This window comes from Rhopalosiphum padi, chromosome 3, assembly GCF_020882245.1.
Source record: "Rhopalosiphum padi isolate XX-2018 chromosome 3, ASM2088224v1, whole genome shotgun sequence".
In the NCBI taxonomy this organism is placed as follows: domain Eukaryota; kingdom Metazoa; phylum Arthropoda; class Insecta; order Hemiptera; family Aphididae; genus Rhopalosiphum; species Rhopalosiphum padi.
Window position 1 is genome coordinate 34,594,092 of NC_083599.1, and position 25,385 is coordinate 34,619,476.

General features: G+C 24.9%; 3 protein-coding genes across 3 annotated transcripts; 2 read left to right on the plus strand and 1 right to left on the minus strand.

The window, feature by feature from the left end:
- Nucleotides 1-334: 334 nt before the first annotated feature.
- On the plus strand, nt 335-3,621 carry LOC132926949 (heterogeneous nuclear ribonucleoproteins A1 homolog). The gene is made up of 8 exons (XM_060991375.1): nt 335-562; nt 709-842; nt 932-1,052; nt 1,279-1,471; nt 1,538-1,687; nt 2,824-2,985; nt 3,061-3,147; nt 3,406-3,621. The coding sequence occupies exons 1-8, from the start codon at nt 551-553 to the stop codon at nt 3,426-3,428; spliced, it is 882 nt and encodes a 293-aa protein (XP_060847358.1). The 5' UTR covers nt 335-550; the 3' UTR covers nt 3,429-3,621.
- Nucleotides 3,622-6,187: 2,566 nt separating this feature from the next.
- Nucleotides 6,188-10,952, minus strand: LOC132927388 (uncharacterized). The gene is made up of 8 exons (XM_060991906.1): nt 10,689-10,952; nt 8,890-8,918; nt 8,616-8,831; nt 8,318-8,470; nt 8,033-8,237; nt 7,821-7,965; nt 7,646-7,732; nt 6,188-7,590 (listed from the first exon to the last, which is right to left on the minus strand). Exons 2-8 carry the CDS (start codon nt 8,906-8,908, stop codon nt 7,450-7,452), a joined length of 966 nt encoding a protein of 321 aa, XP_060847889.1. The 5' UTR covers nt 8,909-8,918; nt 10,689-10,952; the 3' UTR covers nt 6,188-7,449.
- Nucleotides 10,953-15,213: 4,261 nt separating this feature from the next.
- On the plus strand, nt 15,214-20,465 carry LOC132927194 (protein OPI10 homolog). Its single transcript, XM_060991677.1, has 3 exons — nt 15,214-15,631; nt 16,016-16,145; nt 19,258-20,465. The coding sequence occupies exons 1-3, from the start codon at nt 15,581-15,583 to the stop codon at nt 19,680-19,682; spliced, it is 606 nt and encodes a 201-aa protein (XP_060847660.1). The 5' UTR covers nt 15,214-15,580; the 3' UTR covers nt 19,683-20,465.
- Nucleotides 20,466-25,385: the final 4,920 nt, after the last annotated feature.

Sequence of the window (25,385 nt, forward strand, 5' to 3'; positions counted from 1 at the left end):
AAAATATTCAATAACTACTACGTATGATAAGAAATCTGCACAGTCTATCCAATATACATATTTAAGATTATCATAAAAATTAAAAATCTAGAATTATGTGCTGATACATTAAAAAAAAAAATGATTTTTTAATATAATTATGACTAAATCTAATTCTTTATATGATAGACCTAAAAATTACCTTAAAACATTTTATTAGGTACTTAACTATAATATTTTTCATCATTGTTAAAGATACATGTTATTGCGTTATTTGTACACACTGTAACACGGCCAACTCATCAAACAATATCAACACGCCTCCGTTTTCCTCTACTACACACAGTCCCGTCAGTCCCATTACGTTCTGAAACCACGTTTTTACTCGTTTTACAGTAATCACTGTGGTGAGCATTTTTTCCATTTTTGTTTGTAAATTTAATTCATAATTATTATTCTTATAAATAATCGAACACTTTATTAAGATTTATTAATTTAGTTGACTTATATTAACGTTATATTCGCTTTACTTTTACTGTTTTTGTTTGTATTACGTGTTTCCTCATCAAACATGGGTGCTAACGTAAGTAAAGTTGACTTAATTGTTTTCAAAAGAAATTAGTTTATTCATATATAATTGTAATTTGTGCATAATACATTAAATTCAAATCATTTACCTACACGAATGATTTATACGTGAAACATAACCAAAGAATTTTTTTACGATAGAGCGATGATCTTAAAAGACAATTATTCATTGGTGGCTTAAGCTTTAAGACAACAAATAAATCACTTGGAGACTATTTTGGGCAATGGGGTGAAGTTGAAGCGGCTATTGTCAAGAGAAACCCTCAAACAAAACGGTAACTAATCTTTTTTATTTTGCTAAATACCTATTTCAATAATACATCATTTTCATATTTTTATCATTTTTTAATATTTTAATATTTAGATCTCGGAGATTTGGATTTGTTACTTATTCCCAATCCTATATGGTTGATCAGGCCATGTCAAATACGCCTCATAAAATAGATGGTCATGATGTGGAAATCAAACATTGCATAACTCGTAAAGTATGAAATCTAAATATTATATTTTTATCTTAATTGTTTATGATTTATTTAATTAATGAAAAAAAAATTCTTGCATTACCTACATTTAATGTGAGTTTTTTAAGCATGGACTGTTATCAAAGATTACTGATATGACATTTTCTTTAATTTAATATATCAAATAAGAATATAACAGTCAGAATAATATAATAGTCTTAATATTTAAATTATTTTTATATTATCTTAGGTAATTAATAAACCTGCTAAAGGAAAAAGTATTTTTATTTCTGGTATAAATGACCAATCAGAAAAAGACCTTCTTCTACATTTTGGACAATTTGGCAATATCAATTATGTCAAAATAATAAAAAATTCAGGTCAAAGCAAAGCTTATGGATTTGTTAATTATTATGAAACAGATTCAGTTTACATAGCTCTTAGTAAGTAACTCCAATACACATTTTTTCTTTAAATTAAACTACAAATACTTGTTTGTTTAAATTCAGAGAACAGAACACACCTTGTTGCTGGAAAGAAATTGAAAGTGAATGAAGCTTTTAATCGTAATTATGGTGCTGGTGGCTATCAAAGTGATAGTAATGGAAATATGCAGAGAGGAATTCCACAAAACAAAACAATGGAAAGATACTATGATAGTAATTATAAATCTATATAAATAAATAGTATATTTAATTACAATTTTATTATACATTTATTTTTTTAACTATATTATAATGTTTAAAGATTTATAATAACTAAAAATAACTAGTTGACATGAGGTCCATTCGTTTACAAACAAAATTTTTTAACTCTGGTTTATTTTAATAAATAGTATGATAACATGGTTTTTTTAAACACGTTTTTAGGCATCGATTGGTGTACTTGGTTTTAAAAACTGACTACTAGATGGCAATATTAGTGGTATTGATTGAAGGCATATTTTTATATGGATCCTGATGCATTAATTGATTTATATTTACATTGTTATCATTAATATATATAATCTATTTATACATATTTATTTACCTCTAAATAACTGACACACACAGTTGCTGATATTTTGTTTGCTATTCATAGGTGTCAGCTAACAAAGGGATCAGTTTGTAGAAATTTGTATTTTTTTTTCCAAAAAAACATCTGCTATTCATAAGTGTCCGATATTTAGAAGTAATTGTTAGGGACGATTTGACTGTATTTATGCTATGATTTATTTCATGATTGATAAACTATGAATGATATTTGGTTTTTTTAATGTCCATCTGTTTGGAAAAACTCATGTCAACTATAGTTGACATAACTTCAAAAACTTAAAAATGCACAATATGTAACATTAAACATTGCAAAAAAAATTGGTAACTAAAGAATTCACGTGAATGTGTTAATTATTATAATAATACATTTTAAAAATTAGTTAAATATTCTAGGTTTACTTTTATTTATTTTTGAGATGAAGAAGGAAACAGTTCTCTGTTAACACTATAATGATATTTTTTGCTAAAACTTCAATAAATATGAAATTGGGTTTTAATAAAATATTAAATAGATTATATGATAAATTGATAACTAATTTATATAAAATATAAGCAAAAAATATTTAAATACAACTTAGTTATTTTCTTTTTTTTTTATTATGCTTATTTTTTTCATTTTTAATATATATTTATATTACTATATTAGGGTGTAAATCGTCTATTTGACATTATTGCATTTTCACTATTATTGAATTTGTCAAATAGATGAGTTACACTCTGTATATTATATGCAATTTATAATATGTTTTTCTGTCAACTAGGATCAACTGGTGTCGATTTTAAAAATTATAGCTATGGTAAGTATGGAAGTAATTCAGATGCCTTAAAATATTATGGAACTCCTCAAACTTGGAGTAGCAATTATCCAGAATATGTCAACCAAGGAGGTGGATGTTATAGTTGGCACACTTTTCAACAACCTAGTAATTTATTAAATTTTTTTTAAATTAATGTATTTTTTAACATTCATTTTTGTCTAATTTCATTGAATGTTATAGATTACAACAATTACAGTTATAGCGGATATGGACAGAATAAATTATATTATACTTCTAACAATCGTGATGCATTTTACAGCAACTCAGGTAGTTTTAATTATTATATTTTTTAGCTATTACATATTTAATTACTAACATTAATTTGGCTAATTTACTTTATTTAGGTACTAGAAATAAAAATATTGGCTATTCTCTCCTGTATAATACTGGTCAACAATTTATTGATAAATATAATTCAAACTTTATCAACAAGCAAAAATTTAACCCAAATTAGCATATAATATTTTACAATTTTAATATATTTTTAGGATTCTAATTCAAAATATATTTTTTTTTAATTATTAGGTAAGATCCGAAGAGGTATCTAATCAGTACAGGTAAAAATAAGAAACTCATCTCAAACCAACCATGAATAAATAATTATGATACATGTAACAGTAATTTATAATAAGTTTTCATTTGTGTATACTTTACATTCAGATTATCAAATATTTAACTAATATGTACAGCAATGATGTATTTTTATTTTTTCCAAATATACTAACAAATATATTTTTTTTATTTTTTTGTTAAAGATAACCTAAGTGTTTGAGTTATTTTTATCAATTTTGTACAAGGGGAAATGGTATATCGAATTTTTTTTATAGTACAGTAAATTATTATAAAAGTTAATATTATTAATTAATTTAGAACTAATCTAGTTACATACATAGAATATTCTGAATAATTTTTTTTACTAAGAACTTTTTCTGAATTGTTTTTGTAATAACCAGATTTACAATAAAAACATAGAATTTAACCTCTTTAAAAATGATTTATTAATTAGACAAAAAACGACTAATTCACACTTCAAATAATATTAAAATTGTCAATAATTCAACAGTGAAATAACCATGATAAATCTTTAAATCCTGTTATGTTTGATATTACGGTTATATACTGTAATAAGTAATATCTGTGAATAAAAAGATATAAAAATTTTTTCAATATTAATAATATGTTTGTATTATTACTATAAATTATTTATTTAGATTAGATATTTATTACAATACTTTTAAAAGTATATTAAATGTTTTATGTAAAAATTATTAATCTATATAAATATTGTCATAATTCAACCAATTAGATGCTAATAGTAAGTCCTTACTCTTTAGTAGCAAAATATTAGAATGAGTGGGATATGTGTATATACAGAATGATTTTTTTAACTTAAGAAATATTAATCCTACATACAGATAATATAACACTAGCATGGCAGCCAATAGAAATCAGTGGGTAGGAATAAGAGGAGTGCAAAAGATCTCAAAGGTCTGTTTTATTAGATGATAGAGGAACTGAAGAACCTTTGTGCAATATATCAAATTATTCAGACACTGTTAGTCAAATAAAATAATTAGCTCTTTTTACTCTTCAAAAAGGTAACGTAGAGGGTTTTAATTTATTAAAATAGCAGAAATTAATTATGAAAAAATGTATTCATATAAGTAAATAACTTCAATGTTGTATTATATGTTATAAATACATTTTTTTTAGTATGTGTATATTATTGTGTAGTACGTTTTTTTTATGCACTCTATATAGTTAGTGATCATCTGGAAGTATTGCACATCTATTAACGGTCACCTCTATAGGACCTCTAAATAGCATTATTTCCGATCCTTTCGGTGACTGTAACATGGAAGTTTTACTGTACTTGATATTTAAAATATTTTTGTTTTTAAAATTTTGACAGATGAAAGTGGAACAAAATTAATGTTGATATTTTTTATACATTTGAGACACTTATTGTATTGAGAAAGATAGTTGTTGTGCAGGCAAAATAATTTAGTTTAGTCAATAGTGAATATTTTTTAAATATATATTTTATTAAAAATTTTAATTCGTATTAAACATATATGAATCATAATTATACATTTTCAGATTTTCTAATATGTAATTGACAATTGTATTTAAAAAATTACATTTAAATTAGGCAACAATAAAAAATGTTGGTTAATTAATAAAAATATTAATAATTATTTATTGTAAATAACATTATTGTATTGAATTTAATTACAATTATATATTTTTATATATTAAAATAATCAATGAGTTAATTACCTTTAACTGTTATCACTACCTACTATATTATGTTGTGTTTAAGGAGATATATATCCACCTTCAATAACATAATTTGATACTCGTTGATAGTATAAAAAACTTAAGACCACGGAACTATTTTGTCATGGATATATTATGTATGTATTTATCTTGGTTTAAGATATAAATATATCTTTATATTATACTCATAGACCTTATAAGGTCTATGATTATACTATCTTTAATCATGGTTTATATATATATAATTATTTCAGTCCATGCTTTGAGATTTAAGACCACGGGTTTAAAGTATAAACAGATATTAAGATTAAGTTTTTAGTATTTTTACTTTATATCTATGCTTAAGAAGTTTAGACTTTGAATTCTCTTATCTTAATTACCATTTGGTATCTACATGTGTTTCATGTATAAGTAAAACGTTTATAAGATGTTAGTTTAAACTTTAAAGCGTATATCATCTGAGACTTAACTTTCTACATGAATAATAAAAAAAAAGGTATAGCTATGAGTAAATTATATTATAAAAATTATCTACCAACTAAATTAGGATTTTTAATTAAAAATTAATATATAATTCATTATGCTTGTTCTTATACCATAGACTTAATATAATTATTAATACACACTAATTTAATCCATGCTAACAATTATTTTGGATCATATAATTCTGAATGCAAATTATTGGATATTTATGTTAATTTGCATTGTATTAATTTTTATTTATTTTACATTAAACGTAGACTGTGTTTAATAAACAATAAAAAATTACAATAACAGTTTTTTAATATTGATGATTTACCCGACATTCAGTTGTCACTTAGAAAAGTAGCTAGGCTGTTTTTCAACATAGGAAGACGAAGCTATAACGCCTATAACCACTACATTATGGTCAAAAAAGCGAAACAAGCAGATGCATGTGAAAAGCTGTTAGAATTATATGCATTTCCAAATGCAATAATGGCAATACATGTCAAAATAAATAAAAATTTTCCTATGTTAATCAAATAAGTGTAAAATAAAACAAGTATTACATTTAAACCTAATATTTTTATTATTATTAATTTTTTCCACTTGGCATAATTAGTCTGGCCATTGTATTCAATGTCTAGTCTATATAATTATTCACATGGCTTGAAAAACTCAGGCAATGTATATAATTTCTGGTCATTATTTACAATGATTTCAATATCCTCTTTAAAGAATTGTTTTTATGTGTAAATAATACATTGTACAAAAAAATACTTAGTTAACAAATAAAATGTATAATTGTGTTTAATATAAACAAATAAGGAGAGCACAATCTTATTGAATATCTACTTTAATATCTAAAATTATAATTTAAAGAATAATAATAATCATTATAGTTCATGTATTGATAATTATAAATATAAAAATTAAAGTAAATCAGTCAATCTTATAATTAAATACTTAAAAAATAATAAATAAATTAAAACACAACATGATTAGTAAATTAATTTCACAATAAAATTACATTATTAATTATACATCACATTATAGCTGTCTCTACTTACCACTGTTTTTAAATTAAAAATACAAACATAAATCTACCAGATAAAGAATTGAAATGGAATATGAAACTTCAGTCTTCAGAACTAAAAATATGATAATATTTATTTTTCTTTATTTAAAAGAACAGATAATCAGTTTTCATCTATAATATGACTTAATATTTAATGTATCATATTAATATGATCATAGGCATAACTAGGGGGCATGGGTAGGCTTCAGCTTCCCAAAATGTCTTAGTCCTTCCAGAATTTTTGGGTAAATGTATGTACATATAAACATATTAGTATTACCTTTATTATTGTATTATTATTAAAACCAAAAGAATTGCAAATAAAAAAAGATAGTGTTTTTTTTTAATTAGAATAGTTTATGAAATATAAATGATATTAATGAATATTTTACTATGTTATATTACTATAATTTCAAAAGTAATAAGGGGTGTTTACAGTAGACATGGCAGAAATATAATTAAATTTAATATTGTTTCATTTTTTTCAAAGAAATTTGAAGAAAAATATACATTATTAAGATTTTAAAACTTTTAAATAATGCAATTATAATATAAAATTGAATAATATCTAAGAAAATATTAAGTAATTATAAGCTAAAAATGAATTTAAAAAGAAAAATACAAAATACATCAAAACTGCATTTTAATTATAAAATTAAAATTAAACTTTGTACATGGTATTAATTATTTTTAACCAAAAATATATATTTAAATTTTTTATGACTAATTTTTACATAGTATAATACTATTTATGAATCAAAAATCAATTGCTCATTAAAAAAAGTATCTTCTTCTTTGTAGAGGTAGTGAATTTCTTTTAAAGGAATTTTCCAGACAGACTTAGTGGCGGATATTACTTCATCAACCAGAATAGATCTATATTTTGTTTTCTAAATACAAAAATTCATTAATAGTAACTTTAATAATCATGAAAAATCAGTTTACCTTCATGTCAGCTAAATTATTTTCATCACAACTGTCTTTACATTTTCTATTTTCAAAAACACGATCAATAAGACATTGAATTGTTTCCTGTTAAGAACAATATTTAAAATTTAATTTAATTTATAAATCAGTTGTAATAATTAGTATCTAAAGTATTTGTAATTGAAAACTTTACTTTAGCTAAAAACATAAGGATATCTTTAACTTGACTATTGAAAGTAATATCCCATGGGATAGCTTTCAGTACGTGAAACAATAACTTGTCTCCTAATCGACCATGAAAACTTTTTCTTCTACATATTTCAAAACCTTCATATGCTCTAACATCAATAAATATATTATATTAAAAAAATATTATACATCAAACAGTATAAACTATAATCATACCTTGCAGTTAGTAAAATTGATATATCATTAGCTCTCATCAGGCGTGATTCATTAGATTTTTTTATATCTTCTTCAGTTATATTAATTTTTAATTTCAATTCCACAATTGTGTTCCTAAGCTTATGAAAAATAGATTTAAAATATATTCTTTCAGGTGATACATCTTTTTTAGTAAAATCAATAGCGGCCAAGGCAGCAGCTGGGTCTAAAAATTATTTTATCAATTATCAGATAACAGAAATACAAATTTAAAAACCCTATTATGAAATATAAATCAAACAATACCTATTTGTAATGATTCGTCTTCTACATTTGTAATATTTTCAACCGTATCATCTTTATAAAAACCTAGAAGTTCTAGTTTTTTATTTCTTTTTCTTTTCTCTGATTTTTCAGTATTACCTAATTTATTGAGTTTTTTGATAGTATCTTTTAAATCTATAAAAATAACATAATATATATTAGAAAATTAGCAATACAACTCAAATAATTTTTGTACAACTTTGGTTTATTTATCAATAAATTTTTTTTTAGGTATATTTATAATATATTTATATTTGTACTTATAATTATTAATTCTTACAATAGTATGATAGAATTCGAATAAGTGTGACCTTATGATCTTTCAAAACATATAGTACATGTTTGACTGATATATACTGGTTATTATGTAAAATTGCAGCTTTTTGAAGTTGGTTAATTAACAATATCATTTGTTTTAATAATACAGACTGAATTAATTGGACTGTATCCTTGCGTGGTAATCTTTCACCCAAGCCATGAATAATCTCACAAAGTTCTAGAAAAAATTAAACTTTTATAACACATTGGCTTATGCAAGAAAATTAATTTCATACCTGTCATGCAATCATCCATTTTTATATTCCTAAAAAACAAACAAATAACTTTGAGTATATACGCAAAAATAATTTTTAAATAAATTAAGTAAAAAATAACACAAACAATGTAAGCACTTCAATAAATTAGATTTACAATAGGAAAAAATATAATACAGCTCAATCACATAAAACAAAAGATAAGCAGCATATTTAAGACTATTACATGTATGGTTTAATATTATTATAAAAATATATTGTCCAAACAAATAAAAAGCACTCAAAAACACAATTTATTGTTTTTAATGTTTGTAGTATGTTTCAAGTAATATTCAAATCGCTTGGTGAACCTTAACGGGCTTCATCTATATATATATATAAATTATTGTATTGCTACATGCTCTGATATCCTATAATAATAATAATATAATAAATAATAGGTATACTGCGATATAGGTATAAATATTAAGATAATGATCATTGATATATATATGTTAAGGTGGATGACCGCAGTAGGCGAATGTTGACAGTCACTGGTGTATGTCGACATTTACCAAAAATTGTAGTGAATGTTGACAAATGATCTTAACGCGTTCTTACACCGGTGATTGTTCAAATTTATAATTAATGTTGGCAAATGTTGACCAGTGACCACACATGAAGCACGATGTAAATCACTATACTAAAAGGTATTTTCTTATTATTTTATAGAATTAAGACGTTATTGTCCAGTCACAATATGCGTTGGAGACGTTTTAACGTTAGTATAATGTTATGGCATGATTGGCATGAGATAATTCGAATGATATTAAAGATAAGCTAATCGTCCCGTTGAAACTAAAACTATTCATTATGTAAAGAACGAAGAACTACTCAAAGTTCATATAAAAACATATGATCAACAAATTGCGGAACCAATTCAAAAATATATTGTGAAAAAATATAATACAAAAAAATGTAACTGTTTTAGAATGGGGGAATACTTTGTAACAGTAAATGCCACGATAGTTAACCGTGTTGTAATAAATATAACTTAAAAAATTAATACTACTTAATCGATAAGTTAAAAAATTAATTTGTTAAACTACGAGTATATTTATTTATTACCTATATATTTGATTATATATGTTGTCAGGCATGTCAATATTTAGTAAATAACTATTGCATTTATCAACAAACTCTGGTAAAAGTCTACATTCTAAGATATTTGTAAAAATTGATAACATTCACTAAAATGATCGGTAAATGTCAACATACACCGGTGACTGTCAACATTCACTGCCATGCGGTCATACACCTTAACATATATATATATATTATAATATAACACACAATAGGGAAATTACGATTTAGAAATAAACATTTGAATATATAATGGAAAGAAGATATCCACTGCACTGGGTCAGACGCTGGTAGTAATAAAACAATTAAACTAAAACCATTAATTCTTAAAGGGGTAATCATAACACCGCGGATGACGCTGGTAGTCATAAAAATAATAAACAATAGTAGCTAAGGAGTCATAACACCTGAACTGGGAAAGCAACCAGTATTACCCACATACATTGCAAGCCTATAATATTGGTAACGACAATAGTAAAGTATTCTAATGACTACTAATGACTCATGGAACTTTAGTAGCTTTAGTTTTCAATCAGTAAACAATATATAATGTTAATATAAAGATGTGCAAATTAAATATAATAATTGATATCAAGTTTTCGATTGTGTTCATTTAATATATATATGTATTTTACTGAAATTTAGCAATAACGAAGCATTGCTGGATTAGCCAATAAATAAATATATTATAAATTTACCTGTAGAATAGATCACGACAATGAAAATAAGTAATTTCTATGCAATGTCTTATGAAAATTAATAAACGTAAGCCAAAAATCTGATTTCAGTAATTCAGATATAGATGGAAATCAAACCATTGACGACGAGAAACTTGTAGACACGGTTCAATTTAACTCAAAATTAATTAAAATACCATAGATCTGTACTAAAAAGTAAAGGCATTATTAGGGTGTATTAACCATATTATTTATTTTTATTGTTTAATTCCAATATTATTACAGATATCGTCACTAACGCGGGATTATATTATATTCGGCCGATAGAAACGTTTTGCATACGTCCCGGAACGCTGAATAGAATGGTTCACTGATGAACCACAATTATGGAGGTATACCATCTATACCAGGGTGGCTCGTTAATCGCACCTCCATTAATTGTTTTGTTTAAGACGCTAAAATAAATTTTCAGGTGACACTACTGAGGGTCTTCCTATTCGAATATTTTATAATGTTATATAAACTTTGTCATCATACTTACTGATTATTGTAAAATAGATTGTAAATATATTTTTCTTAATAAAAAAAAAAAAAAAAAAAAAAAAAAAAATAAATTTACTGACTCGGAAAGTCAGAACTTATTTTGCGATGTTTGTTTGGTTTTATCCACAATGATAGATATATGTTAATGACTAAATTACATTATAAATAGTCATTACGTATTCATTACATAGGAACTCATTTAGACATAATTTTGTGATTAAATAAATTGTAGTATATTATAATATCAGTAATAGGAAGGTATATTGTGTTTGTGTACGGTGTACCTACTGTAGCTAAGCTACACAATATATACCTACAGGCTACATATTATTATATCTTTGTTTAAAATACGTTCAAAATGAACTTGAAGAATTTAAGGCGCACGGAGTTCAATTTATCGTTAGATAGTTTTCTTCTATCTCACCGACAACATTACGAAATAAAGATATAATTTAAGTAGAATAACTACTCAAATACTTTCATACATTGCACTCAATTGACCATGGACTTAGTGTTAAACTATTATGATAACTTTATCTATAGACCATTGGGCGTCTATAACAAGTATAACATATTTATGTACTTATTTCAAGTTTCAACCAACATTGAGAGATAGCCGATAGGTACCGAACCCAGACATTTCGCCGCCGGACTATTCGCCGCGAAGAGAATCTCCCCACGATATATCGTTGAAGATTGATAATATACAACAACGCTAAGAACTTTAGCGTTGGTAGTTGATACATATAAAAAAATAATCCAAGACATCCTACCTATATGTGGACAGATGGCAACAACCTCTCAACTAAATTCGAGAAAGAGTTTCCTCAGTTGCTAGTGTCTTAAAAAATAATCCCTCTCAGAATAGTATAATTTTTTTCAATATTTTATTTTTAAGTTAGATATGAGCATTTTCAATTTACAAATTTACAATATTATCAGTGGCGTCATTTTAGTTTTTGTTTGACTAGGGCAACTACTAACTGATTTGCTGACACGCAGTGTACATAGAATAGTGTCATAGGGCATAGTTGATGAAGAAGCTACATTTTCAGGTATATGAACGTCACACACACACAGGATTTTGAAATATTAAATACAAACAATTTTGTCAAATATTTATTAAAATTAGAAAGTCAAATATAGAATAATTGAGTAATGTGTAAATAAATAAGAAATAAGTAATAGGTACCTTTTAATACTAGCAATACTGCAGATTTTCAAGTAGTTAGCTTCCCAATGTACTAATATAACTAATAAAGGAAAGTTTGAGCTTAACATGATTGGTAATATATTTTAATTATTTGTATTTCATTCATTTCATTTTTAGTTTGTAAAAAATTAATTGATATGCAAATTCATTTAATTCACAGCTCTAATTATAACATTTATTTGAATATAAATTCTTAAATTATGTATGTTTAAATTTAATATCATAAAATTAAATAAATAAATAAGTTGAGAAATTATTAAAATATTACTATGTTAAATTGCAATGTAATGTCATTAAAGTTAATTAAGTTTACCTTTACACCTAAGTGCAATTTAATTTGTGGATAAAGCCAGTGGCACCGAGGTTCATTAAATTATACATTTTTATATAGACACCAGCTACCTAAATTTGTTTTATAAGCCCACATATACAACATCTTTTTATATTTACTAATTATAGCTAGGTGGACAGACTAAAGCTGTTAACCTTGGATTGCATGGTATTGCTTTAGATTTTAGAAAATTAAGCCATTTATATAAGTGTAATGTATTCATGTATTTATGATAGCTTGAATCCAACAAATACTGTATTTGTATACTGGGTATTATCTTTAATTAGTCCAACATTAAAAAAAGCTATGGGAATCATCACCCATCCAAAGCATGTGTTGCGGTTGTGACACTTGGACAGAGTTTGACGCCACTAGATAAAAAAATGAATACTCCAGCACATAGTTTACAATATTATCCCTAGTTAACCAACCTTTTGATTAATAATAATTCAAAAAATACAAAGGCCGGTGCTTAAGCAAGTAAGTCTAATGTAGTATTGAGTTTTGTAATATTTTCCATTTCTCATTTTAATTACACAAATTTTAAATGCACTACTAAGATTTAATAATTTGTATGTATCCATTAACAAAAAAATTACATACATTTGTATGTACATACTGTACATACTGTATGGTACATACTTGTATTATATTATTAGTTTACTGTTAAAATAATATTAATAAAAATATATCTTTATAATTTGAAGTTTAACAATATTATTAATAGTTATAAGCCTGATCAAGTCACCAAAAAGCTATCTTATTCATCCAATCATCCCTTTTCAAATCGTCTCTTGTAATTATTATTAGAATTAATCAAAAATAAATGCACATTTGTTAGTCACCAACAATGATTATTACTAATGCTCATCTCATTTAATCAAATTATCTAGAATGTTGGAAGTCATTATTACTAGACTCAGAGTCAAACAAAAAAAAACGAATAATTTTCTAATGACCAAAGAGAACATCAATATATATTGTATGCAGGATCTGTATTGATATCAAATTTATTTTTACCGAATGCCAACTATACAAACAGCAAACATAAGAATAAAAACTTCCAAAATGACTAGCTGCAACACTCAACCAGACCGCAATTCTATCGCCACCACAATCAAATTCATCACCATTACCAATCTAATCATCTCATCAAGATTTCCGTAATTAAGCAGCCTATACTAATGATTGTGTATTTTTGTACTTTATAATTTATATAACTACCATATGTAATTTAACTATATTATTAATACCCAATAGTCACTATCGTAGTATTGTCGAGAGTTTATCTTAATAAAAAAAAATAGTTGTAATTTGTAAACTACCTAAATGTAAAAGTATAGTTAAAATAGTTAATTAATACTTAATTAAAACAATACAAATAGTTATTATCAATATAAAATATAGGTACTCAAAATTATAAACCCTAAATGTATATATTCTGTAAAATAAAAATGTTAAAAGTGTACTATGTTTACCTGCAAATAATTTAGTATCATCAAGAATACACTAGCAAAACTATACTATAGAATTGTGTTAATTAATTTTTATATGATTTTAATTAAATGTATAAATTATTATAACATTAGGTACTAGGTAGGTATTTGACATTCCACTTTAAAATGTATTTAGTTTAAGATAAATATGATTGATTGATTCAAATATTGAATATTACATTTGGACTTGGAGTAGATAAGCTAAAATATTTAGAAACTACTTGTTTAAATTTTGATTTCAATACATTATATTTTAAAAAAAATATAGGTTTAATTAGTATAATTAGTATAAAAATAGTGATGTTTAGACGTTGTTATTTAAGAAATAAACGTTTCAATAGCTACAGGGGCAAATTATATACCATCCATACAAACCATAACGTACTTGAAAATATAATGTTGCAGAATACATAAAAGTTCCAAAAAATATAATAATAATATAATTCATAATTTGAGTTTTAAGAGGACGTAGTACCTACCCGCTGTATTGTCTCCTTCTTACATACATACGACATAGTAAATTTTTGTTCACCAGTTTCAATAGTGTGCTGATAGTTATGATATTAGAGATAATTTACCTATTATACAATTTAATGGTAAGATTGGTAAGTTTATTATCTAGGGCCCTACGTAGCCTTTAATGATATTATTATTTTTAAGTACCTAAGTTAAGATATTTTTGAAACTGCACATTTTAAAATGAAGGTGAACGAAAATTTGCTTTGTCGTACGTGTGTAAAACGTAGACAACACATACGGGGTCCTACGTTCTCTTAATAAGGATTTAAGATGAGACAACCAAAAATTATAAATTATTACAAATTACAATCAATTATCGTCTACCAAGTATCCATGTTAATAAAAATTAAAAATCATTTTGTAATTCACCTTATCACGGAGCACGTGTGCCGAACACACGCACGGCATTCTTTATCACGTATTCACGTTATCTGTCATTAAATTGTAGCATAGGCGTGGAAACCTCGATAGTAATAAATATCAAATAATCAACTATGTCCGTTCGCGAACCTTCTAGATCGTTTACTGGACACTTACTCTTCTATGGATCAGTACGATTCTGCTCCTTTTTCTTCAGCCATGTATGAATCGAATCCAATATTCCTATAATACGCCTATAAACATATGCCTGCAGTTGGTATCTTACTATCTTCGCTGTCTTTACATGCAATTTGCATTGTACAATCGTAAAACCATCCTAATCGTAAAACCACTATCCTGCTTGATGCAAATTCGGCCAAGTCTGATCCGTTTTCAATATTTTTTACTATTTGGCGATCTGATCAATCTCGTTTGACTGTGATTTGTTACCATGGTGGACTCGGTGCCTGCTATGTTTGGCTTGTTGGTTAGCGGTAGACTGGTGAGTAGTCTGGTTGTGTAATCTAACAGTTGTATACAATTTGTGGCCTACTTGACTGTGCCATTTAAGATTGTTATACAAAAACTATAATTTATATGTTGAATCAAGTTTTTTAGAGAGATGGTAAACTGTGACAAAATTACATTTTTTCTAAATGTTGATATATGAACTGCAGTAAAAAAAAAATTAACATTTTAAAATAAATTGCCGCAGTTTGTTTAATGTATTTTATCAGTTTGATCATAGATTATAAAATGTTAATTTTTTTTTGCCGCAGTTTACATATCAACTTTTAGAAAAGATGTAATTTTGTTGTGGTTTACATACATTTGTTTTCTATATCCATTTTTCATATTTTTTTATGAAAATAATGTTTATATTTAGGTACGGACAGATTTTGAACGTTTGGAAGAAACAAAATTTATGATAACTATCAACTCTGCTGAGTCTGTGAATTACATTTGTGTATTTTTGACCGGACTTGTGCCATTTCCTGAGGGAACAGCTGGTTCAGGTAACAATATGCCATAACTTATAAAAGTATAAATAGTATTAATTTAAAAATTATAATTTCATAGTTAAAAACTGAAATATAATGCAAAACATCTAAAAATGATGTAATATGATTATTTCAAAGAGTTTATATTTAAAATATTTGACATTTATAGTTAAACTCTATGTGAACAAATTTCATTTTACCTCTTCAATTGTTTAAACTTTATCAAAATCTATATTATTGGATAATTTTTATAAAAAGCTATGTTTGCAAATTTTGTCAATGAGTTTTAATAATTTAAAATTGACAATCAGTGTTTGCAATCCACCTAGTTTTTAAATAAATATCAAGTAAGTGTAAAAAAATACTTATCATATGAAATTGTAATAAATTGTTATATAGCACTCTACTTTATTGGGACATATTAGTTACATGTTATTTTGTTTCAATAATTTTAAATACAGTGGAACCTCGATAAGTCGAAAAAAATTCCGTCCCCTTGCGAAAACCTCGATTACTCGAAAAAAAAGACTATAGATAACTCGAACATTCTGTGCTCCGAATATGACGGATAATGACAGATAATTTTATAAACATTTGTCTAATCGGCTTGTCCGTTTTATTATAATAATTTTTATCTGGTCCGCAAACTGTTTTTAATTTGTGAATGTGGCCTGAGAGTTCATAAAGATTACCAACCATGCATTAATGATGAAATTGCTAAGAATAAAATAAAGTCGTTTAGTACATCTTAGATCTTGGACGTAGCAAAAAATGTTTAATGATTTTACAATTATGTAGTTTATTTTCTGTTTGTCATGAATTGTTGTAGCAAATATGATCTTTTTGGTACTTTGGGTGGTAAATAGTAAAATAAAACAAAACATTTCAGATCTTGCCATAATATCGGAAAAACAAAAAAACTGAAATAACGCTTATCCTTTGATAATTTCAACCCGGAGGATGATCATTTTTTTACATTGTATATACATACTACGTACATAATAATTAAAAACTTTAATACATACATTTTTAAAACTCTTTAAGTCAAATTTTTTTTTCTAAAATCTTGGTAACTCGAAAACCTTAATAAGTCGAAAACCTTGATAAGACGAAAAAATTACATTTCCCTTTAATTTCGACTTATCGAGGTTCCACTGTAATAAAATGACACAAAAAAATTTGTTGGTGATTAGTTACTGGTTTATTAGGTACTTATAAGGTAGTCTATGATAATAGGAAAGTTTGCAAATTGTGGTGCTTAAATAATGGAGTTAATCTTGGGTGGTAGTTGCAATATTAGCCGTAGTCTCATATAACAGGAAAGTACCATTTATTCATACACATATAGAAGAATGTTTTTATAACATAATAAATACATACATAATTTAAGTATAAAATAATTAGTTATTTAGTACTTAGTTTATTATTTTATATTAAGTACACTAATAGTCTAATTATTTAATTCTATAATTAATATTCTTGGATTATAAATTATAAGATTTATATAATATATTCAATAAAAATGTTTCGACTATCTTCTTTGAGTCCCAAATAAGTGGTACATATTTATACTATAATCATAAATTCATGAGTTTTTTTTGTAATTAAAGAACTGTCCCAATAAGCTGTTGTCTTAATAAATTGGTGTATATTAAACAAAGTATACTGTATAAAGCCACAGACTTCTATATAATACTAGATAAGGTACTCCATAATTTGATAACCATTGTAAACTAAATTGCCAACTAATTGAATGGACGTCATGTTTTCATTTAACAATACATTATATTCATTATATATAATGTATTAGGAATAACAGTTTTAAGTGATAAAATAAAATAATGATTACAGACAAATGTATGAAAAATAATTTGTATTATTTAAAAAGTTACAATATTAAACATCAAAATAATAGGTAAATTAATAGGTAACCTAATAAACTTACATATAATATATTTTTTATAAAGTGTACCTACATACAGATTATACTTTTTGGTGATTCTTAAGTCTTAATTTATAAATTATTAATGACAATAAAAGTTTCTACCATAAGTATTTAAAATACAATAAATACATAAAAACCTACTTTAGTATAGGTATATTATATTGTGACCTAAATTAAAACGATAGTAATATAATATATTGATTATTAAATAAAATTAACTTGGTTAACAAATGGTCTTCTACTTTTTTGTAATATTATATTCTATATTTACTGTATAGCTCATAATATATATAGCATTGTAATAATATTTTGCTAACTCAAAACATAGCAGCACCTGATGCAATGCTTCAACTGATGACAAAAATTTACTATTTAATATTATATAGAAGTTTGTGTATTATTATTATTTAATTTGTTTATTTATATTTTATTTTTTTATTTAAAAGAGTTTTTGTACATGTTTGTATCACTAATATCAAAAATATCTTATAGTTATGTAATGATTTTTAATTTATTCCTACTTATAATAAAATTGAATAATTATGATTACAAACTATTCATAGTATTATTTTTCAAATTATAGCACATATAAAGTATTTTTTGAAATCCATTTTTATAACTATTAAAATTAGTAGGTGAAAACCATGCTAAATGTTTGATTATTTTTTATAAACATTCAATAATGTATTCAACAACTTTATTCATTACTGTTGGTATTATATATTGCTACAGTTGATTTTTAAATGGATCAATTATATAATAAATGTATCATAATTGGTGTTAATTGATTGATTATTGAAATCAATGTAAGCACATAATTTGTAATTGTTTATATGTGTATTATTTTATAAAAATATTGATAAAGTGGCCCACACAAAGGATGGTGGAAGAATGTTTCCGCTTTCCCAATATACTAATATACACTTGATTATGTTGAACTTATCATTTTTTTAATTCTATAACTTACTTTAATGAATTTAATTTACTAAATTATGTTCAATAATATCAAGTTATTGAGTTTAAAAATTGATTTAAAATAAGGAGTGTCCCAAATCTATTTAGATTAAATATAGTATTAAAATAACAATAATAATTAATAAGTAATAGTTTAGTATGTAAAAAATTGCTTTATTATTGGTAACACTTCAACTGTATTTATTTATTTATTATGTTTTATTGTAGTGTATTTCAGTTGGCCAGATGAAAATGCAAAACCAAATTGGCAACTATTAGGTATTCTGTCTAATAACAAGCCATCCGCTATTTTTAAGCTTTCAAATCTTAAACAGCATTTTGATATAACAAACCAACCAATAAATGCATTTAGTCAATTCCCATCAATTTCTATAAATGCTCAAATTGGTATTTCCATTGAACCTTTATTAAATGCTGAAATGCAAACAACCAGCATAGAACCAACACAAAATTTATCAACATTTGTCGAGTTCACACAAAAAATGGTACAAAATTTATACAATTATGTATCTAGTTATGCAGTTGACGGTGGTCCACAGCAGACATCCATGGTACCGCTCTTATCAGTTCAAAAATGGTATGAAAACTTTGAGAGGAAATTAAATTTAAACCCAAATTTTTGGAAATCCTAGTATCCAATTTTTAATATATATCTAATTCTTCTTTATACTTAGTGTAATATGATTTATTTGATACTAAAATGATAAATTGGCATTATATAATATGTTATACAACTATTTGATAAGTAATATACAGAGACTGTCTAAATTGTTGTTAAGGATAGTCTTTAAGTTTAAGCTATGTGCCTTAAATTAATAATAAGACTTATATAAAATAATTTAAAATATGTATAATGTATATACTTTTAGATACTTAAATTGTGTTTAATGAAGGATTTATTTTCATTTTTTGCTTTTCCTCAAGTTACTATAATTTTAGTACCTGTTAAGAAACAAAAGACCTTTTTCCATAAAAAAAAGTGTTCATTATTAAAAATAAAATTATAATTCTCATTTTGTACAACTTGCTCTTGTTTATTTTTTAATTATTTGTGACAAATGTTTGTAATAATTTTAGTTTACTAAAAAGCATAAAAGTTTCATGACCTATTTAAAAACAAAAATGTATATTTTTGCAGAGATTAGGACCATTTGTTTTTAGTCACTTTTAAAATATATTGTAATATTTTATTTTATATTTAAATATTTTTTTTATCCATGGCTTCATTTATCAAAAACTTACCTATGTTTTAATAATATTATACAGTTAACAGAACATTTTTTGTTTGAGTGCTATGTGTTTTATACTAAATTTTTGCTTTGTACAAATGATACCTATAATTACATAATTTTTACTGTCATGTTAAAATTATTAAATTGGTTTTTATTCATTATTATAGTTATTTACATCATATATGTTTTTTGTAAAGTTTATATTGATTCTGATCAGTTTAAAAAAATATTATTTAATTTATTTGTCACAATAAAACATAACATCTAAAATGTCCATCCCAACCCCCTCCCCATAGGTAGCACATCAGTAACTGCATGGTTGGAACTGTAATTATTTAGCAAGCAAATTTCTTTAATATTTAAAAATAATGCGCTGTATGTATGGCAATTTTTGGTAGAAAGCAAAAATTAATAATAAATAATTTTGATTTTTAAAATCATGAATAGTAAAATAACTGCAGAAAATATTTAGTTCAATAACGAGTTAAATATACTGTATAATAATATTTTTTCGTTAGAATAAAGAATTTTTAAATTTCCTATACAATAAAATATTACCTATAGGTAATAATATAGGTGAGAATCTTAATCATTTGATAAAACAAATTTAGTAATTTGTTTTAATATCCATTAAATTTATCGTATTACCTACTTACTTTCATTTTCAGTAAATTATTTACTTTCTAGCAATCCAATGTATTTAGTAAATCTAATCATCGTGATTGTGCATCCAAACTGCATTTTTTCTATTATTTCGTCCTTGGTATATTATTTGTATAATTTTTACTTTTACACTTATTAATAATACAACGCCAATTTTGTAAGCCATTTTTTGTAGTATAATTTAATTTTTTTTTTTATTAAATCACTGTTACAAGCATTTTCTTATTTGACTGTACATGAATTCTATTGCGATTATTGGTTAAAAAAATTTTGTTACCGCCTGAAATGTAGGTATGACTATATAGTATATATGAGTGTTGACTTTACTGCACAACTCGGTGACACACTCAAAGCTTAACAGACCAAACTCAACTACTCAAGCAATATTTGACTAAACAATATAGATTATAGGTACTTACTTAACGCTTAACAGAGTTTACATTTAGTCATTGTAATTTTTTGATCCGGTCATTTTATTAATATTTTCACAAACATACTTTTTATAGATTTATACAAAATTCTTAGAACTTAAGTATTATTTTTCACATTATAAGGAATACTTCAACATCATAATATTGTAATTAGAAATAAAAAAAAAATATTTACCTATTCTATTTTATTAAGTTAGTTTATGCTAGTTAATGATTTGAAACACAAACACTGCGGGTTTAACATAGTACAAATAGTAATTATAGGTAAATAGATAGGTGCATGTTCAAGTCAGAATTATTTATGCTAGACAACAACAAAAAAAAAAAAACAGAAATAAATGATTATTGAAATTTAATATTATCCACCTCCTTATATTCATTTTATTATAAAAGATGTACATTGATTTGATGGTAAATATAACTTTTTCTTAAATTAAATTTTAATAGCTGTCATTTCTTCTAAAAATGTAGGTAACTCGAATCAGTAACTTTAAATTAATTTTTCGCCAAAAAAAAATGTATGTAATAGGCTTAACTACTCACAAGTCACAAGCGTTATGTGACAACGTGTGCTTTTTCAAACCTGTGCATTTGTTATTAAGCTCAAAAAACCAAATATGAAGCAAATAGTCAAAATCATTTGAAATCGCCTTGATTATAGGTAAGTACTTTACCGATTATTAAAACACAAAAAAAAATATTTTTAACGGTACCTACTTCATGATAAATAATATTTGTGTTATAACTTATAATTCTAAAAATTACCATCAGGGGTGGCGGACCTTTTTGTAGTTAAGTGCCAAATTTTCCAATCAAGGTTTTGAAAATTTTTCACGTGCCCAAAGGAAATTATATTTTTTAAGGATAAAATAAAGTTACAGATTTATTATATATTATTTTATTAAGTAGGCACACCTCTTTTTTATTATTATAATAATTTTTAAAATGTATTTAATTTGTTTTTTGAATTTCTTCTCAGTTATAACTAAAACTCTATAAATAGCAACATTTTTAATAATTTCAATTTTTTCACGTATCATTGGAATTTAATCAACAAACTTTTATTTTAAGCTAATAAAACGTCGTGAGTAGCTTTTGGTTATCGCGACTACGTATATTTATTATATCGATCTAGGACAAATGGACGTAGCCGTTTGGACGTAGGGCCAATTGGACGTCGAAAAAAAAATATAAATCAGTAAATAAAATTAATAAGCCATTTATATTTATTAACATACGTCAAAAATGAATATAAAATATTTAAATATACACATTTTTTATTAAGTATATAAAATATTAAAATTAAAAATATATCTAAAACAAATGTTTTTTTTATAATAGGCAGGTACGCCAAAAATTAAAATACAATATCAAAAAAAGTTATTTATAATAAATATATTTATTTTAGTAAGTACGTAAAAATGTATTTAAAATATCTAAAAAAAATGTATGAATGTCAAACATAGTTGGGTTATTTATATTAATTATATTACTTATGTTATGTAATAATATTAAAAAATGATCAACATTTTATTTTAATGCAGAGAAATATTTTGAGCGATTCCGCATAAAAATGATATTTTAGTTCTAATGTCTTACATAGTTACATTTGAGCAATTTTTAGGTTGGATTAATATATTTTGATGATGATCTATTATAACATTATTTATTTTCTTTATATAGTTTTTTTTACGTTCAATTGTCCCCTACGTCCAAACGGCTACGTCCATTTGTCCCTATTCGTTATTATTTATACGTTATTATGTAGGTCTTTCCGTAGAAATGGAATGTAACAAAAATAGAAATTCCATTTATACGGAAGTTGGAAAGAGCCACATAATAAAATATTCTATTATCACAATATACTTCACTGCCAAGTGCCAAATGTGTAAGTGTAGGGAATGTCAAAGAGTGTCAAAAATAAGACTGCATTTACACTATTACTTTATTTATATTGATTAATGATTATTATATTTTAATATTAGATATATTCTACTTTTATAAAAACGTAAATCTATGATTTACCAACAAATGAGTGTGTAGTTCGTCACGAAGTAAAACTATTTTAGAAAACAAATTTTTTGGAAATTTAATATTAAATTCTGCAAAAAAAGGTTAACTTTCATGTTAAGAATTGGTTTTTTGGCAGTCGTCATAAGCGCAATTTGAGAGAGGCTAAGCAACCCAAAATGGTTTGTATATATCCCCTTTCACCTATATCTCGAGGAGTATACCTACACACAGTACATAGGTACATGATACATGCAAATTATAATACCCCCCCCCAAAAAAAAAAAAAAAATTAAAACTCAAATTGCGCCGATGGCAGTCAGTCGTATTTCCTTTGTGTGTGCGTTGATACTGCAGTAGATTTCGATAGCTATTTGGTTGAGTTTATGTGGCATCAAGATCTTCAAATAGATGATCCTTTTGTCGAAATACTAATCAAAATATCGCAACATTTTCCACCTCGTGTAAATTATTAATTTTATCAGTTATAAAATTTTAATTTATTTTTAATTTAAACTAATATTTTATTATATTTTAACTATTATTGATAGGCACGATTTGTGATAACTAAAAAGTACCACGACTCTTTGCTTCTTTTCTGTTTTCTCTATTATTCAGTTTAATTAGTTTAAAATAAATATATACATACCTGTTGACGAATCGTTTGCTTAAAATTTCATAGACGTTCGGCCTTCGCAGTAGGTACCTAGATATTTTTTTGCACATCACCAACGATATCTTTGCCAGATTTATTTGTTTATTTTATTTTATTTTTTTTTTTTTTTGGCGTAGATACTGTAAACGTATTAAATTAAGACATTAGCGAAATAGTTGTCATCTCATACCATATAGAATAAATAAAAATCCTTGTTGAAAAAGTTTGAACTTTTAATAATTCATTTATGCATGAAAATATTAATTTATGATTGGACAAGTCGATTTAAATCAGATTAGGTTTGAATTTTTAACTAATAATTTACTTAAGTTGAATGACTCAGTTAATCAGTGAATATAATTTAACTTTTGACTTTCATTACTTAAGAAATCATTATTTTTGACTTTTTAACGTTAAATTAACTACCTAGTTCATTAACTCTACCAAAACGACTCAAATTAATCATTTTAATCATCAAGGTAATTTTTGCAGTCTGAGAATAAATATATTTTATTTTTTTTAATGATTACCCGTGTATAATTATAGTGAAATAAATTATATAACTTTTCTAAGTTAATTTTGTACGCACAGTAGTCAATGACCAAGTGGCATATTTACGATTTTTTTTTTTTTATGTGGTAGAGGTGTCGTTATAAGGAATAATTTAACTGTAATTATTTGATGTGTATATATTATTCACACATTTTAATTTATAGGTAAAATACATTAACATAGTACAAAAGTTATATCTAAATTGTTATTAACTCATACCCATTACACTTCATATAAAAAAATACATTTTTTACCATATATATAGATAATAATCTATAGATTTCAATATTTTTTTAGTCCTGTATTTCTGTCTAAGTTTGAAAAATAAATAAATAGGAATATATTAAATTCTCTGCAGGGGTGGATCTTTTAATTCCCAACTATCACTGTAGTAACTAACAATATACCATTATTGCTAATTCACATAGTATCAAAATATAAACCTTGTACCTTATATATGATGGTATCTGATCTGATAGTTTGAGATGTACCTTGCGGTATACATCAGGCGAGTTAGCCAGTTACCTATAAAATGTGGCATTACAAAATATGATGGATTATAAGAATAAGATGCGAAAGTTACAGTCAGATGATTTGGGAATATAAGTTCTAACAAGCATAATTTGCATGCCTGCGGGTAGACTAGGCACCTATAGTGACTAATTAGTAACTATATATATCAGTAATTTTCATGAAATATAAACGTAAGACTTTATATCAATAAATAAATCTAATCATATATTACTCTAAATCCGTGAACTAATTTTTTTTAATATTAGAAAAGGAAAATCC